Here is a 16,542-nt window from a genome sequence, read left to right on the forward strand (position 1 = left end):
AAAAAAAGCATATTTTTTCCAAAAAAACAAAAACACTTTATATACGTTTAACCAAAACTGCAAAGACTAATAAGAGTATATTTCCTGTTATCATTAGATTTACCTTTACCGTTCTGCAACTAATACAACTGAAGATTTCTGAGTGGTATAAAATCAATCCAATGATTTTGTAGACATTAAGAAAAATCCATCTTGTGATTTTAGACATTAATAAAAATAATGTTTGAAATAATATCTCAAATACATACCCTTGCAAAAAATTTGTAATTACAAGAGAACATACGCTGCTAACTGATTTTTAATCACCAATGACCTAAACAAAATAATGGCAACAAGAGCGAAAGAAATTGGATAGAAAGGGACATTATCCATCTGTCAAGGGGGAAAGGCAAAGTTGGTTAGGCACAAGAGCTGACATGCTCTGGTGTTTCTGGAGCAGCAATTCTTAACCCTGGACAAGTGTTCAAAGAACTCTTCACAGCTTGCTGAAGCAATTGCAAAGACTTGTGGTAAAACATATTTCTGACCAAAATTAATGCCAACGTGTTAATGCTGAAACGCCTGAATAATCTATTTTGTTCCCCCTTTTATTCTCAAATGAAGTAAATAAATAAGCAAACCCATTCATTCAATCTATAAACCTCATCCATCCAAAACGGGAAGACAAAGTTCTACTCATAATGAAAATATAAACAAAGTCCATATCCACCCCTTTAGTGAACCCTTCACACCAAACCCCATCATTCACAAGCCAATCGAAAATCACTCCCAATCAAGAACACTGAACCTGACATGCATGATGTAGTTGCCTCATGTATCATCAACTTGTGAGTGAAAAACAAAACTGGGAAATGTAGTGGTGATATCTCTGCCAAGGAAACAAGTTAATTCAGATGCCAGATGCTTGAGATTGATAAAATAGAATAGTTCGAGAGAAGTAAGATACATATATATCTTAGAAATGCCATCGAGGATAAAATCAATCATAAAGGTAATCGAATTGATGCCAAAATCCAAACAGTTACAACTTAAACAAAACTTCTAATTTGAATGGCCCCTAGATAATTTTACATGCATAGTCCACATAGGTCATGAACATGTAGATATATTTTTGCTTTTTCTAAATTATTCTTCCAATGATACGTTACATTAGCAAAGAACTTCTAAAGTTTTAGTACAACTTTTATTACGAAACCATTTGGAAATTTCTTCTTTTCTTCTTTTTTCAATACTAACTTGAAAGCGAAAACAACACACATTCAATTAGAAAATGTTGATAATAAGAGGGGACAAGGGAAGATGAAAGAGGCATGGATTGTAATAATTTTAAAATAGTAAAATATCATTTCCGTTTTATTATGATTTTATGTATAATATCTATATCAAGCTTTTAAAAAACATGAGTCTGTAAAAATTGAAAACTTTTACTATAAAAATGAGGTCATCAAAAAGAAGAAAATAAAAACACCCCGTTTCTTCTCTTTATTTGATATTATAGGGGATTTGCTATCCAGTTTGAATTGGTAACAAAATCATTCGAGCCAACTAATGAATCAATAATAATAAGTTCCTATTGAGACTTGTGTAAGGAATGCGATGTAAATCATTCGAGCCAACTAACGAATCAATAATAATAAGTTCCTATTGAGAATTGTGTAAGGAATGCGATGTAAATCATAGAAGGGATTCATTAATAACATTTTTTAAATAAAATTTGGGGTTTGCTGTTTGCCTTAGAACACTAGCTAGTATTCACGGTTTGCATTAATAATATTCCAGATCATTTTAACAAACACATCCCAAATATGCATGATAACATTTCACCAACAGGAAGGAACTCACTTGAGATACTGAAGTGTCATATTTTTCAGAAGAGATGGATGCCGCAAGACAAGGTTTCGCCATTCTTCCTTGTCAATCTTCCCATCATGTTTGGTATCAGCTTCCTCAAATGTCTAAATAACTTAAGAACTATCAGTGACAGATCACCAGATAAGACTATAGTAACACAAGAATGGTTTTATACACCAACCTCACTATTATCAACTCAACAGTCAAAACTCTAGTAATTTATGATGTTCACAAGATTAAGGCTGAAAGAATAGTTTACTTTATTTAAGAGATAAATTCTGTAGAAACTTTGGACAGACTATGAAGAAAACGTCGCATTATTTGTATAGAGTACACACAATTGTTGCATTAATGGATCCCTTATGTGAGATACAACAAAGGACGGACATGAACTGTCAAAAGGACATACAGACTTAAATTTGAGAAACAACAGAACTAGCAGCCTGTTGTAAGCAATTACAAACACAAAAATTAGACAGATTTTTACTTAATAGTTCCCATTGCATATATAATTTCACATGCTTCAGTTTCACTTCTACAGATTTTCAAGAGTAAAATTAGCAATAATAAATGTCATGCTTACTCTAACACAAAGAGAACTTTAGAAAACAAAAAGCTAGCAAAAACAGGTATTTGTCAAATGCTTCAAATACACAGTCTAGTAATGAACATAAGATTTGACATGCAAGTTATCAGATAATTTAAGCACCTTGTCAATAATACTTTCGACCACATCATCTGAAAGATTCATGCCAGATTCAGCCAGAGTGGCCACTACCATTTGTTTTACCTATACACAAATAACATCAGTCATCAATGAACATTATCAGAGTATGAAGCAGATTTCAGGGAAAGAGAATTTTTTGCCCTACAATTCTAAAATATGATTTTAAATTATAGGAAGATACTCAAGTTTTAAAGAGCCAAAGGGAAAAAGAAATGTAATGTGTAAATTTTTGGAATGCTTAACTTGAAAGGATTAATTTGAAAGAAAGAAGATTCTTATTTTTGCTAATTGATTTGAAACATTACATCAACTCATATATATAGAGAACTCAAACCCTAAAGTAATAATTACAAGGGATCTCTAGAATCTTCTAATAACCTCTAACAACTTCTAACAACTTCTAGTAATACATTTAATATTCTACCAACAACTTTTAGTATTGCATTTAATATCCAACTAACAACTCTCCCTCAAGTTGGTGAATGAATATCTAACATTCTTAGCTTGCATGTGAGATCATGAAATCGCTTAGCTTGCTGCATGTTAGACCTTTTGTGAACAGGTCTGTTAACTGAAGTCCTGATGGGATGTAAGAGGCAGTGATAAGGCCACTGTTCAGTTTCTAATAAAGTGTTGGTCTATCTCTATGTGCTTGGTCCTATCATGCTGAACTGGATTGTGAACAATACTAATAGTTGACTTATTATCACAATAAAGGATCATAGATTCTTCACATGCCACTTTAGGATCATTTAGGATAATTCTCATCCATAACACACACACACCCTTTATGCCATAGCTCAGAATTCAACTTCTGCACTAGACCTTGCAACAACATTTTGTTTCTTACTTCTCCAAGTCACCAAATTTCCACCCAAGAACATGCAATATCCTGAAGTGGATTTCCTATCTATGACAAACCCTGAATAATCTGAATCAGTATACACTTCCATTTTTTATTTTTCATTCCTCTTAAACAGTAATCCCCTTCCTCAACTTCCCTTCAAATATTGAAGGATCTTGTTTATAGCTTGTAAATGTCTCTCCCTTGGATCATGCATGAACGAACTAACAACACTCACAACATAATCATAAGAAAAAGAAGTTACCTCTTGCCTTTCAATGAAACCTTGCTGTTTGAGATCATACAATTGGAATGAAACTGCAAAAGGTAAAAGTTGGGATTCCTCAACAGGCATATACATTACTATCAATACCAAATGCATTAAAGAAATAAAAAGACAGCTACAGAAACAACACATGATCTAGCCCCCTCTCCAATAAATGCCCTTTTCATTCAAAACCTACACTAAAAAGTAGACCAGATAGCAGAAGTCTTCTCATGATTTATCATTCTTACACTCAATCTTATCATCAATTGGTGCATTGGGATGAAAGACAGAGAGAGCCCGTGCAAACTCTTCAAAATCAAGTATGCCATTGTGCTTTGTATCAAACAAGTCAAACACCTACAAACAGTCCGAAATCATAAACAGGACAAATACACTTTTAAGCTTCATATAATATGTATATGCTATGCAACTAACTTAATAGTAATCAGATCATATATATTACACTAGAAACAGGCACCCACCTAACAAATCAAAGATAGTACAATAATGACATAGACTGTCACATTTGTTAGGCCAAATTGTAACATGGTAAGAGAAATCAACTAGATTATAAAGTATACAAAGGTAGTTGAAAAAAAATTTACTATGGAAATTGAAAATATTATCCAAAGTTATGACATTTTCAGAAAAAACAGTGCACAGAAATATTTGTTATATTGTTGTTTCTTTTTCATCATGGAAATGTAAAAGGCAGATGGAAAATAAACAAGTTAATCTTTATATACCCTATCTGCAAATAAGCTCTCTTTCTTGTTCGTCTTGAACAATGCCAACTGAAATTCTTCCTGCCATATTCAATAAGAAAACCATCAAAACAAACAAAAAGACAAACATTTTTCAAATGTTAAACTAGGAAGGATGTCATTGTCCAGAAAAAATGACATAAACAATGTGAATATTTTCATTAATACATAAAACATAATGCACTTGTGAAATTATGATTCAAAGGTTAAACTAGGAAGGATGCCATTGTCCAGAAAAGTTGAAAATACATATATCATAATTTCATAAAACAAAATTACAGAAGGACAGAGAAAAAGATCATAAAAAACCTTATTAATCAGGCCATCATCAATCACTGCACTGCTGATCTTCTTGAACAGTTCATACAGCGCTTCAATCTCACTTACACTAACTGCATTTACAATAAAACACAGGAATATCGTATTTTGTTAATATTTCTTTCGTATTTTTTTTTTGTTTTTGATAAAAGAACAAAATTGAGAGGAAAACAGATGAATATTCAATAAGTGAATAAATTCTTAAGAAAGGCACAATAGCTGAACAATAAGGTTATATAGATTCATTTCCATCTAACTGTTACCTAAGTCTTCAACAGCTTTTAACAATTTCTGTAGCCAGTAAAAGGAATTAGAAGGAAATAAAATGATAATATTGAAGTGAGCATCTTCTCCCATTCAGATAGTACAAGGAATCTGTGTTAAGTTATGATCTCAGAATCTAATGGTATCCTAGAATCTTTTACTTGCAATTTAATTATGTAATTTGGTCCTCAATAATGTATGACCGCCATCTCCAATTAATGGTAAAAGAGATATATAACTAAGTGTTTTCCACTGTAGTCTTCCAAATATCGTGATAACCAAAGAGGGAAGACAAGGATAAAAAGAGATACATGCACAATTAAACACAAGAAAATAATGAAATGGGGGCTAATTTAATAATTTCCAATGACAACACTGAAATAACAATTAATAACTGGTCTACTACTCCCATGAAGAGCTCCTCACTCAACATAAGAAAGAAATTCAGGACAATGACATACACACTGTCTCCCTTGCAAGAACTTCTGGATTTTCTAAACCTCTAGGTTGCTTTGACGAATCTGCATCACAACAATTTACCAGAGCGGCACACAAATGCTTTAATCCGTCTAGGCACTGCACCATGATATCTTCCGGATGTCAAAACACTCCATACCTGAAATCCAGGAGATAAAAAGATAAGGTAATCATATGTATCTATTTTTATTGTTACTTTAGTCATTAATAAAGAAAACAAGCGACACATAAAATGTAAGAAAATCATTGAGTCTACTTCTGCCATTTGATATAACAATTTTGAAAGATTTATCAACATATAAGGGAAGACACCTACAAGTCAATTTAGTTCAAACATCTGAATGTACTAAAACACCTATAATGGTGCAAACAAGAAAAAAGAGCAGCACACAAATGACTACTATTTATCCGGAGAAATTGCAGATAACCAAGCCTAAACTTGTTCTAAGCAGATTCTAAACAATCTAATCAATGAAAACCTTTTATTTCTCATTTCCTTTGAAACTTAACTTTGTTGTTACTCAGACTTAGGAGAAGAGGCACAGAAAAGGATTAGGATACAACTTTATTTGTATGACAACAAACTAGGCAAAATGTAATGCAATAGATGCTTCTACAATTAACATAAGTAGAAGCTCACGTTTTTTCGCAATGGCCACATTAATAGCATTGTCAACTTAGATCGTGACAGCAAAAATTGATGCAAGCAAGCTACCTTTGTCATCATATTGATTTAATATTCACAGATTTAATAGTCTCCCAATCAACAACAGCAAGTAAATGTGATATTCCATGGAAAAATAAATTGACATCAATGAGAACAGGATACATGCATAGTATTAGAAAACAGTATGTATCCCTAAAATGTTTGCACCCCATAGAAATCTATAATAAAAACATCAACCATTTCTTTGTTACCTCTTTACTAGGGGATTTAGCAATTCAATTTAAATTTAATACCAGAGCAAACTTGACCAAGCCTTCTATCCTCCACCTAGAATTTGTATGCAGTGTGCGGAAGGGAAATATTTCTACCCTCTAAAGATCTTTTTTAACAATAACAGGTGCCAGCAGTACAAAAAAACTTGCAATTAAAGAATGATTATACGCAAAGACACAATAAAACAGAATCAACCCCATTCCAATTTCAAATACTCTACATCAGAGAGAAATCAACGAATTTAATCTCCAATCAACTTTGGTTACAAAACCAAGCGAGAATCTGATTCAATATAATAAAAGCATATATTAGCTAAGATAACTTCCAAAACCTGATAATCGAAGATCACAGTTTCAACAGCAGAGCACAAAATTGAGAGACGGTGAAACAAGGGATTTTTAGCTTAACATGAAATAAATCAAGGCAAAATTGAAGCAACAATGTGACACAGGGCATGACCCTCCTGAATTGGAGAAACACATCTCATTGCAGATTTCGAATTCAGAACCTAAATGCATACTGACCGTGCAAGAATAAACAGATACATCTCCCTTGATTATTGATTAATACACATCAAAATAAAATATAAAAAAATAAAATTGGGGATTTCTAACTAGATCTACAGGGATTAATTAAATAATACAAAAAAACAGAACTTAAACAAAATTAAGGTGAGAAGAGTTGAAATGGAGAAGTGGGGTTTACCTTTCAGAGAAAGAAAAAAGAGAGAAGGGAAAGCGAAGGGGAGTTGGACTGAATATTCTCGGACATGTTCGTCTGTCTTTGAAATCTAGGAACAGGCCAGCATCAAGGTGGGTTTTTGGTTTTATATATATTTTTGATGAAAGAAAAAGAAAGAGAGTTTGATTAAATTGTTGATATTCAAGGGAAGTTTGAGGGTATGCAAAATCGAACAATCTTGTTTATCCTGTCACTCCAACCTAAAATAACAAAACCCACTCAATTAATTTTGAATTATGAATTGTATTTATGGAATGAATGGTAGAAATGAGAATATTATAACCAAAGAACCCTATTTCATATTTGAAACATCACCCTCATTTGGAAGGCATATGTCATGGATGGTAGCACGTGCGCACCTACCTTCCCACGTGTCTAACTGTGTCTTCATTTTTGTGTTCCAATGCATCTTGGTACAGGATTTAATAAAATTAATTATTGTTCAAATTTGTTTGAAGTATAATTTTTTATTAAATGCAAAAAAATTATTCCAATTTCGAAAAACTTTAGTATGAAACCAACACAGACTTGGTTAATCTTCATCTCCTCCATCTTAAACAATTACTCCTCCTTAGTTGACCAAAGAAAATAAATAATAAATATAATAAATAATTTCCATTGTAATATAATTTTGATTTAATTATTGGTAATTTTTTTATACATGTTGAAAATCAGATTATAATAGGATAGATATATAAGATGAATGTCAATAACATTTGCATTTATATATATGGGGTTTGCTAACGCGCGTACGCCTGTTTTTCAGTTGCTACATTTTAGCAATGTGTACCGGGTTTTAGTAGACAAAAATATCCTTATATACCATGGATTCTAAGTTATAAGGTTAAGGGTATTTTAATAATTTTCATTCTCAAAACTAAAAAAAAAAAAGAAACCCCAAACCCTTACTCACCTCTCTCATTCCTCTCAATCCTTTCTCTTTCATTTTTCTCACTCCAATCTTTTCTCTGACATCCCTACTGTAGCCCCAATTGAAAACCCTACTATAGCCCCAATTGAAAAAATTAGAAACACTTGCCATTAAACAATCTTACAAAAAAATGATTTTATAATGAGTTTTGATCTTATAATTTTTGTCTTATCTAATTTTATCCAATTTTCACAAGCATAAAGGAATTAGCAAACCCCTATATATATATATATATATATATATATATATATATATATATATATATATATATATATATATATATATATATATTAGATTAATTTTTTTATATTGAGTTACTTATCTGATAAACTGTTTGTTTTTCATATATTTTTCTTTCAATTTATTTTCTTATATTTTACCTATGTTTCTTTTAAAAAATATTACTCATTGATTTAAATTTTAAAGGTTTTAAATCAAAACTTTAATTTTTATTTTAATTATAACACACTTCAAAAGTGTACATATGTAAAATTACAATCTAATCGTGAATGATAAAATTTATAGATGAGAAGGTACGAGTTTCATATATTTATATTTTAGTAAAAATTCATCAATGAGTATAAAAATAATTTATCGCATGTTTGTCTCTTCTAGTTACAAATGTTCTAAATATAAAGGAAGATAATTATGAAATTTGTAATTGTAAATCTTAATCTCTCATTCTTATTTTCTTTACAAATAACCTAAGTAACACACGTAAAAAATATATAAAAGAAACAAATTTGATAAGCTTAAAAATATTTTTTTTAAATTATAAAGAAAACCAATAATTAAGTTAAAACTTAATAAAATTTTGTATACTAATTAAGATTATAATATATTATTTGAACAATATCCTAAAGAACAAAAAGTTTAACTAATAATAATTTAAATTTAAACATAAATCTTTTAAATTTTACGTCATAAAAATATTATGATAATAAATTATTATATTTTAGGAAATAAAATATTTTTATATAATTATAGTGATAAAAGAATATTTATGAAAATTGATTAAAAAACAAAAAAAGAAATTAATTACATAAAAAAATCATAAAAATAATATTTTATATTAAAAAACAAATAAAAATATTAAAAAATATGAAATGTAAGTGTAAGAGACAATTTGATGTAGTGGAGGAAAATGATCTTACTTGTTCTCTTCCAACTTTACCACTCTTTATATCTCTAAATAAGTTTTTGTATTATTTAGATGAATTTTAGCTTACCAATTTATGAAAAGACTGATTTCCATACAGATTTCACGGCTATTAAACTGCATTTGTAACATGGACTTATTGGTTTAAAAAGGACATTTTAACAAAAAAATATTTTTAATACACATTATCTCTGTGAGTCTCTCTATCAAACAAAAGGATGTAAAAAAATAATTTCCCTAGATAAAACTCTTTGGGGAAAGAGATAGTACAAAGGATTTATACATTGCTGACATTTATGAGAAGTTAAAAAAGAAATAATAAGAATTGAAGTTACTAAGATTATTATTACTGTTGCTGTGATGGTGATCTGAATCTTACTTCTTCACACCATGTTCTGATTTACTTCTTGCCCTTCTTATCATTTTTTTAGGATCCATGTTCACCTTGCCGCTTGAACTACTTTCATCTCTCACAATCCTGCCTTTCTCAGATTGTGTCTCTTCAATGTCTCCTCTTATAACCATTTTTTTTTCTAAGTTCAATGCCAATTTGCCATCTGATCTTTTTGTTTTCTGCTTATCCCTTTCTCTAATTTCTTCCCCGTTGAATTCTTCTTTGGCTGGACCTAAAGAATGTTTGCTTTGGGTGTCTCTTGTGGTAGCTGCTCTATCTTTTGCTCCCAGAAGTATCTCATGTGGCTTTGGCAGTTTGTGACTGGAGGTTGCCTTAGACCCTTTGTCTTGTTCAAAGTAGAGCAGCTGCACTACTGTTCTTAATGGCAGAAGCTCGTTTTTTACTGCATGTCCACGCACTTCTGGGGACAATCTTTGACAGTCTAGAATCCCACACAACCGCTTCTTGTCTGCTTTGCTCAGTTCAGGATGCATCTGTGCATGCATATAACTTCAATCAGTTCATAAATGCACCTTAAATGTGAATCTTTTAGCATTTTAAATTTGTCACTTATGTGTGAATCTGACAAACAACAACTTGTTCATTGCTATTATGAGACTTTTTCACTAGTTCTTACATTCTACCAATTTCAGAATTTCCATCAACAGATCATAACAACTCAACTTTATACATGAATGAGATTGCCATCACGTCCAATCCACAATCTTAAAACATCATGCTCATAGGTACTCTCCATTCTTATGCAATTTGGACTTTTTCATCATACTTACACTCTAACCATAGATTTGTCATATTTATACTTTTTGTTAAAGAAAAATCATGTTAAGGGAAGTAATCCCAGCACTTAATACATTTTCCGTTAATAAATTTCATTACTTTAGCTGTAAATGTCCTGTATTTTTACGTGCAATTATGCAGCATTGAAACAAGGGACTGAAAAATTGATAAGTGAGTGTAGGAGTGTTATGGGTACTTCACCTTAAGGTAGATGTTGATTGCCTGGTACAGATCATCATGGTCTTCTCGAGCAATACTGGGCACAGTTTCAGCAAGAGACACAAATTTTGAAACTTGCATGTTATCATCCCTTGCTACCACTTGAAGATAGGAATCAATGAGCTTGCCGACATTTCTAATTGATCTCAAAAAGTAGCTGCTATCCACAGCACCTGGAGACATTCTTTTCCAAAGCTTCAAGAAAGTTTCCAACACTGCTAGAACTAACTCTGTATCATAATAGTTCTGGTCAGAAGAGGATGTTGAAGGGTAAAGCAAGTCACTCACTGTTGCCTCCTCAAACTGCAGACTGGCTCTCCTTATGAGTTCTGTTTTGGTCACCGAGGAAACACCAAGGTGAATTGAAATGCTGAGAAGCCTAAACAAGAAGCCAACCGACACAGACCCTCTATCTGCAGGAATCATGCTAACAATTGTTTCAAGAATTTTTCTGTTTTTCTGTTTAGATTCTTCTGTTTGAGACACTGAACTGCCAGAACTTTTAAGCTTTGGGATTCCCGGTAGCCACCGGCAGGCATAGACATGCAAAGCTTCTCCAATAAGCTGTGGAGGGAGGACATATGTTGATCTAATAGCCATTATTATGCACCTGAAAAGATCTATGTCAAGATCAGAAACATCCTCCGTCCACCAATCTTTTGGCACAGAATGGTGCTGTTTTTTTGTGTAGCCTGGCCTGGTGTAGGTGTAGGACCATTTGACCTGCACAGAATAATCGTTTGTAAGATACCAAAAAATGCAACGGTCACACAAAACTGAGAAGGTTTGAAGGATCTGAGTTCTTGACCTGTGGTGGTGGTGTGAGAATTTTCTCAATAATTGAATCAATGCACTTTCTGACAATACCAAGATTCTCAGACCACTCTGGTAACGTAGCAGTAGTTTGAAGCGTTGCAATGGAATCTTTCCAACCTTCAAGTATGCATGAATTGAAGAAAGACTCAAGTTTTCCAACAAAGTTTCCCTTCTCAATGGAATCGTTCATTCTAAGGAACTTGGCAGCACAGAGAGCGGATACAAAGTTATGGGCACTTATGTTGATTGCAATTCCGTAACAAAACTTGGCACACAGTTCGAAAGCCTCTTCTCCTCCTGGTATATCATGAAGCTCCAGAGAGACACTCTCTGAATCACTACTGTCATAGCAAAGCCTTTGTAGGAGGCCACATTTGGGAAGAAGCGGAAACTGCAGCTAAAAAGAGCACAATTATAGATGAACCAATTATTACATTTTTTTTATCTTTTTCACACACACCACGTTTTCATTCTAATCCCAATACCTTGTGTAACAGATACGTGATGTCATTGATTTGAATCACAAGGTCTGCAGCTATCTCTGATATCAGAGTCCTGCATTACGACAATACATGTTATTTTGAAAAAAAAGTTGTATTGTGTCGATTTTTTTGACCAAAGAGTTGCTGCAAAGTGCAAAATACCTGGTAGCTTGTTCAGTGTAGAATGTATCTGCCTTTGTCCCAAGTTTCATGAACTTCATTTTTATTTGTAGAAATTGTCAAGAAAAAACCTCTACTTCAAAATCTGCAAGTTCAGGTAAGACTACACCTTGAACGACAGTACAATATAGATCTCATAAAGTCATGGAGAGGGAGAGAAGGGAAGGCATTGATGTAACCCTCTCAGAACTAAATCAAAGGGTTATGTCGTGATGCATGACCATGAAACAGCAGAACACGGAAGCACCAACTTAGATTTCTTCATTTCAAGCAAAGGGATGAAGAAGGAAAAGGAAATCAGAAATCACTATAGATAAAGGTAGAAGAATATGACATGATATCCTGTCCTGGTCACTCTGTCCCTTATGAATGAGAAAAAATTTCTTAATAAAAGAGAGAGAAATTTGCAAGAAGACCATACCTCAACCTCATTGATATTTATATACAATCCTGAAAGCCCTTCAATTCATTGCAGATGGTGCCCTCCACATATTAAAAAAAAATAAAAAAAAGCAACCAAATTCCAGTTTTGGCCGTTATCCGCCAATTGCTTACAGAGTTTTGCAAATTGACATTTCCTGTTTCTCTCTATGGTATACTTCTGAAAGTTTCTGTCTCAACCGTTAGAATAGAATAGATGAGTAGGTGAAGTTAACTATAGTCTAAAAGTCTTGCAGATGCAGAATACTCTCACTGACTAACACCAGGCTTCAGATTTTTCTGCCTCATCTGCAGTTCCTGACACACGAAACACAAACTGAACAACATGAAAATTTGGTAACCCTTGTTGGAAGATAATCTTGTAACTCATACGGATACGATACTAACATACAGTTTTTGTACCAAAGTATAAAATAATAGAAGAGAAACAAGGGATCTGAAATTGGGAAAGTGCTACTTATAATTAGTATTAATTTTGTTAAGACGTTGACTCGTGTCATGATAATCCTTGCATGACTTCATCCCTAGCTAATATCTTTAAATTTGTGTCACAGAAAGACTGAAAAAAAAAACTGTAAAAAGTAGAATGGAGCCAATAGCATATGTTTTGGGTACTGAATACTCATGCAACCCCACACTAGTTGATAATAATAGCAAATGAAGAAAGAAGCAGCAGCACGGCAGAAAATGCACTGAGCATGCATAAACATACATGATTACCTTGGCGGTTGGGTCTTGGCTAGAGAAAGGATAGTGGTAAAGCATGTTTATGCAATGTTTGGAAGTTGGGAATTAAGTGTTAGGTGAGCCAACATTAATGATTAGAGCTTTTATACAGTGCTCTCAAAAGTGTACTAAATCCAAAACAGATATGCACTAATACACACCCCAATGCCAATCTCTTTAGAAGATACACTTTTGATTAATTCCATGTATATAAAGATACGTGGCTTTGTTCAGACAATGATATGAAAATCGGAGAGAAAGTGATGCTCCGAGCTAAAAACTATTGTTACCAAAAGCTTCCTAACCGAAGGCAAATAATTTCTTGTGTGGCTACTTTCTTGAGTCACTTTCGTAGTGTCTCAAGAGAACTTTGATATATTAACTAATGTACTCTTTTCTTTTTTTTCAGTTTAAACTTAGTATAGGCCAGAGTGGTCCACTGCTATGGTCATCTCAATTATCTTATTCCCCACTAACCATATAGGAATCAAGAAAGGTGGAAGCCAACCTTTTCTCCTTTCTTCAATTTGTTTCTCTTTTATTCTCAATTTTGGCCAGGAATCACTGAGATAGTTTGAATTATTAGAAAAAGGTTAGCAGCATTTGTAGTCTTCTTAATCCTTTAAATTTCAATTGCACAGATCAGGTCCTACTAGTTTTCTTTCATTTAATAATTAATAAAATTACATGATGACAAACTAAGCATGACATAGTAGTGAGTAAATATAATGTAGCAGTTGAAAAGCACATCTTCAAACCACAATGATTTAAAAAGAAAAGCCTTTCCCTTTTAAACAAGTTAAGAAGTCATATATAATGCTTTAGATGTAAGATGAAACCGGTTAGGATTGAGAGACATAATTGTAAATGAAAAAAGAAAACTTGAGAGATTAAAAATAAGGCAGTGGAAATTAATTTTGATAAAGGATGTGGTATTAGAGCTAAGCTCTCCCTCCCCACTGTTAAAATCTGACATGTAGCATGGTCTGTGCTTTGACAGACAAATGGTGGTAAAGCAAAAAGTAAAAACCAGTGTTTGTGGCATGGCACTTATTGCCTTCAGCCACACAGAAGAATAAAAAACCAACCATTCTTGTTCTTTCTTCCAATTAAGATGGTATTCGAAGGGTAGCCATAGCACCTTTTCCATATAGGCAATTCCCACAGATCCCAATTCCATGAACACTGAAATCCAGAAATGTGTATGCATGGTTTTAAAGTCAGCTATATGCTGAAACAATGTGATCTATTTTTATGTTCTTTGATGGCATTCAATTGGGTGTTTAGCCAATTATGTGAACATTCTCTTCTTCTGGAATTGACAAACTCTCTGCCAGTTACCCACTGTCACCCCCACTAGAAGGTTTTTATCATTTACTTTTGTCACTTTTCTTTTGGAACTTTTCAAACGCAAGTTCCTTTTTCATAAAATTCTATTATCCTCTGACAAAAGTATTCTTCATCTTTAAAACGAAAACGAAAAAGCAACTTTAAGCTTTTAATTGGTTAAGGAGTGAGAAGTCAAAACCTTAATGCTTTAATTAAATAATTTCACTGTGTCACACATATTTATCTCTAATATAGTTCATGCTCTACACTAACAGAAATAAAAAAGACTACATCAAACGCCAAACAGAGCAAGAAGAGAACATACCTGTTGCTGTATTATTGGTGCAACTGATTTAATCTTAGGAAGCAGAAAAAGCTTTAGAATTGAAAAGGCTGCATGGTTTAGAAGTAGGTGTAGTGTAGAAATTGAAGAAATGATGTGAAACAGCATGAGTAACGAAAGTGAAGGTAGAGAGATAGAGTGGGCTAGCAGGAGCATAGATGAAGATGAGAAGCTGTAAGCTGAGTGCTTTAGTAGTAGTGTTATGCAAGTAATCCTCAGAGAGAGAAAGAGGGAATAGGGTGTGTCTGTAACTTATGCTTCGGTTAGAAACAGCCAGGGAGACACCAACTAAAGAAAAATGAGTACCACAATGTCTCCTAACCAAGTGTTACGGGGTACAGCAGGGAGAGGAGAGAGAAGGAGTGGTTCGTTGGGATTAGTCAACATGGCAATGTATCAAAAGCATGCCATGATAAATCCACTGAATAGTAAATAGAATGGAATAGAAGAAGGGGAAAAGAAGACATGGGAAAAAAATGAAAAGAAAAGGAGGAAGCAGTGTCTTTTCCTTCTTCACCCAACAGCTTGAAAATTGGTGCTCAGTGATTGAATTACAAAAAGCATGCATTGCAAGTGGGCTATGACTTTGGAGTGCTCCTATACTTATTGAAAAGAAGCTTGTGTGGGGCCAACTCTCTGCATAGATAAAAGATCCTCTCTGCATTCCTCATCATGCTTCTCCCCACTAAACCTCAAAAGGATATTCTTATACTTTTTTTAAAAGGGTATCTGAAAGTTCTTCAAAAATACTAATATCAGTTCAAAAATTTGATTTTTTTTTAACTGCACGTATAAACTAAAGAACTGAATTCCTGGTTAAACACCTAAATTCTAGTTATTTGTTATACCATGTTATATGTACATGATTGAATACTGTTGTTGTATCAGTCGAATGGATTGTCTGCATGTGAGCCACGTGTCCTGCCCTATGCCGTTGGTTATATCTTGGTGATGGGATTGGTCTGACTTGAGTGTTGGTTGTTTTGGAGGCCAAACACAGACAAGCACTTCTCTTTATCCTGCGTGTCACTCTTCCATTTTGCTTAATACTTCATGCGTGTTACCTTCTTCTCTATGTTCCTGTTCATTCACTCGTGCGTCAATCGTCTTGCTAACCCTTTGGGGGACCCACATGATTCTCTGTCACTCACTTGCAACCCCACACATCCACTCTATCCTTTCGCTTCAACCAACCTCTCCAAACTATTGATTTAATACCCTCAAAGAATAAGCTGCTACCAAGATAAAAACAATGGATTTGGTATTGGTGTCGATCTTAGACACCTATTACAACCAAATGTACATAACATCTATATATCTAAGAAAAATAAGCTCAAAGCAAAGCAATTTCCTCGATGGTCCTACACAAATTATGCCTTGACAAGGAGATGACGATGGCCATGATGAGCATCATCATCTCAATAACATGATCATGATCATACAGACCTTTATCATCATTTTCTTAATTAGATTTTGTATTTATTTTGATCATTAAAGCTGATCTTTGAAAAAGGCGAAAAAAGATGAAGC

At 33.2% G+C, this 16,542-nt stretch overlaps 2 protein-coding genes across 6 annotated transcripts; both read right to left on the reverse strand.

Moving 5' to 3' along the window:
* Window positions 1-165: 165 nt before the first annotated feature.
* Window positions 166-7,463, reverse strand: LOC124820893 (calcineurin B-like protein 3). The gene is made up of 9 exons (XM_047292681.2): window positions 7,159-7,463; window positions 5,498-5,652; window positions 4,764-4,846; window positions 4,437-4,496; window positions 3,939-4,047; window positions 3,688-3,740; window positions 2,561-2,641; window positions 1,843-1,955; window positions 166-868 (listed from the first exon to the last, which is right to left on the reverse strand). Exons 2-9 carry the CDS (start codon window positions 5,619-5,621, stop codon window positions 811-813), a joined length of 681 nt encoding a protein of 226 aa, XP_047148637.1. The 5' UTR covers window positions 5,622-5,652; window positions 7,159-7,463; the 3' UTR covers window positions 166-810.
* A 1,929-nt stretch (window positions 7,464-9,392) lies between these two features.
* LOC124820902 (BTB/POZ domain-containing protein At5g47800-like) lies at window positions 9,393-15,554 on the reverse strand. 5 transcript variants are annotated; one of them, XM_047292690.2, is made up of 7 exons: window positions 14,995-15,554; window positions 12,595-12,911; window positions 12,156-12,258; window positions 11,997-12,066; window positions 11,504-11,908; window positions 10,678-11,418; window positions 9,393-10,172 (listed from the first exon to the last, which is right to left on the reverse strand). In XM_047292690.2, exons 3-7 carry the CDS (start codon window positions 12,212-12,214, stop codon window positions 9,660-9,662), a joined length of 1,788 nt encoding a protein of 595 aa, XP_047148646.1. In that variant the 5' UTR covers window positions 12,215-12,258; window positions 12,595-12,911; window positions 14,995-15,554; the 3' UTR covers window positions 9,393-9,659. The 5 variants fall into 5 exon arrangements, with proteins under 5 accessions (XP_047148646.1, XP_047148654.1, XP_047148661.1 ...); XM_047292698.2 differs by having other exon boundaries at window positions 12,156-12,432; XM_047292705.2 differs by having other exon boundaries at window positions 11,504-11,902; window positions 14,995-15,553.
* Window positions 15,555-16,542: the final 988 nt, after the last annotated feature.

This window comes from Vigna umbellata, chromosome 1 (genome assembly GCF_029865625.1).
Source record: "Vigna umbellata cultivar VRB3 chromosome 1, Vumbellata_1.0, whole genome shotgun sequence".
NCBI lineage: Eukaryota > Viridiplantae > Streptophyta > Magnoliopsida > Fabales > Fabaceae > Vigna > Vigna umbellata.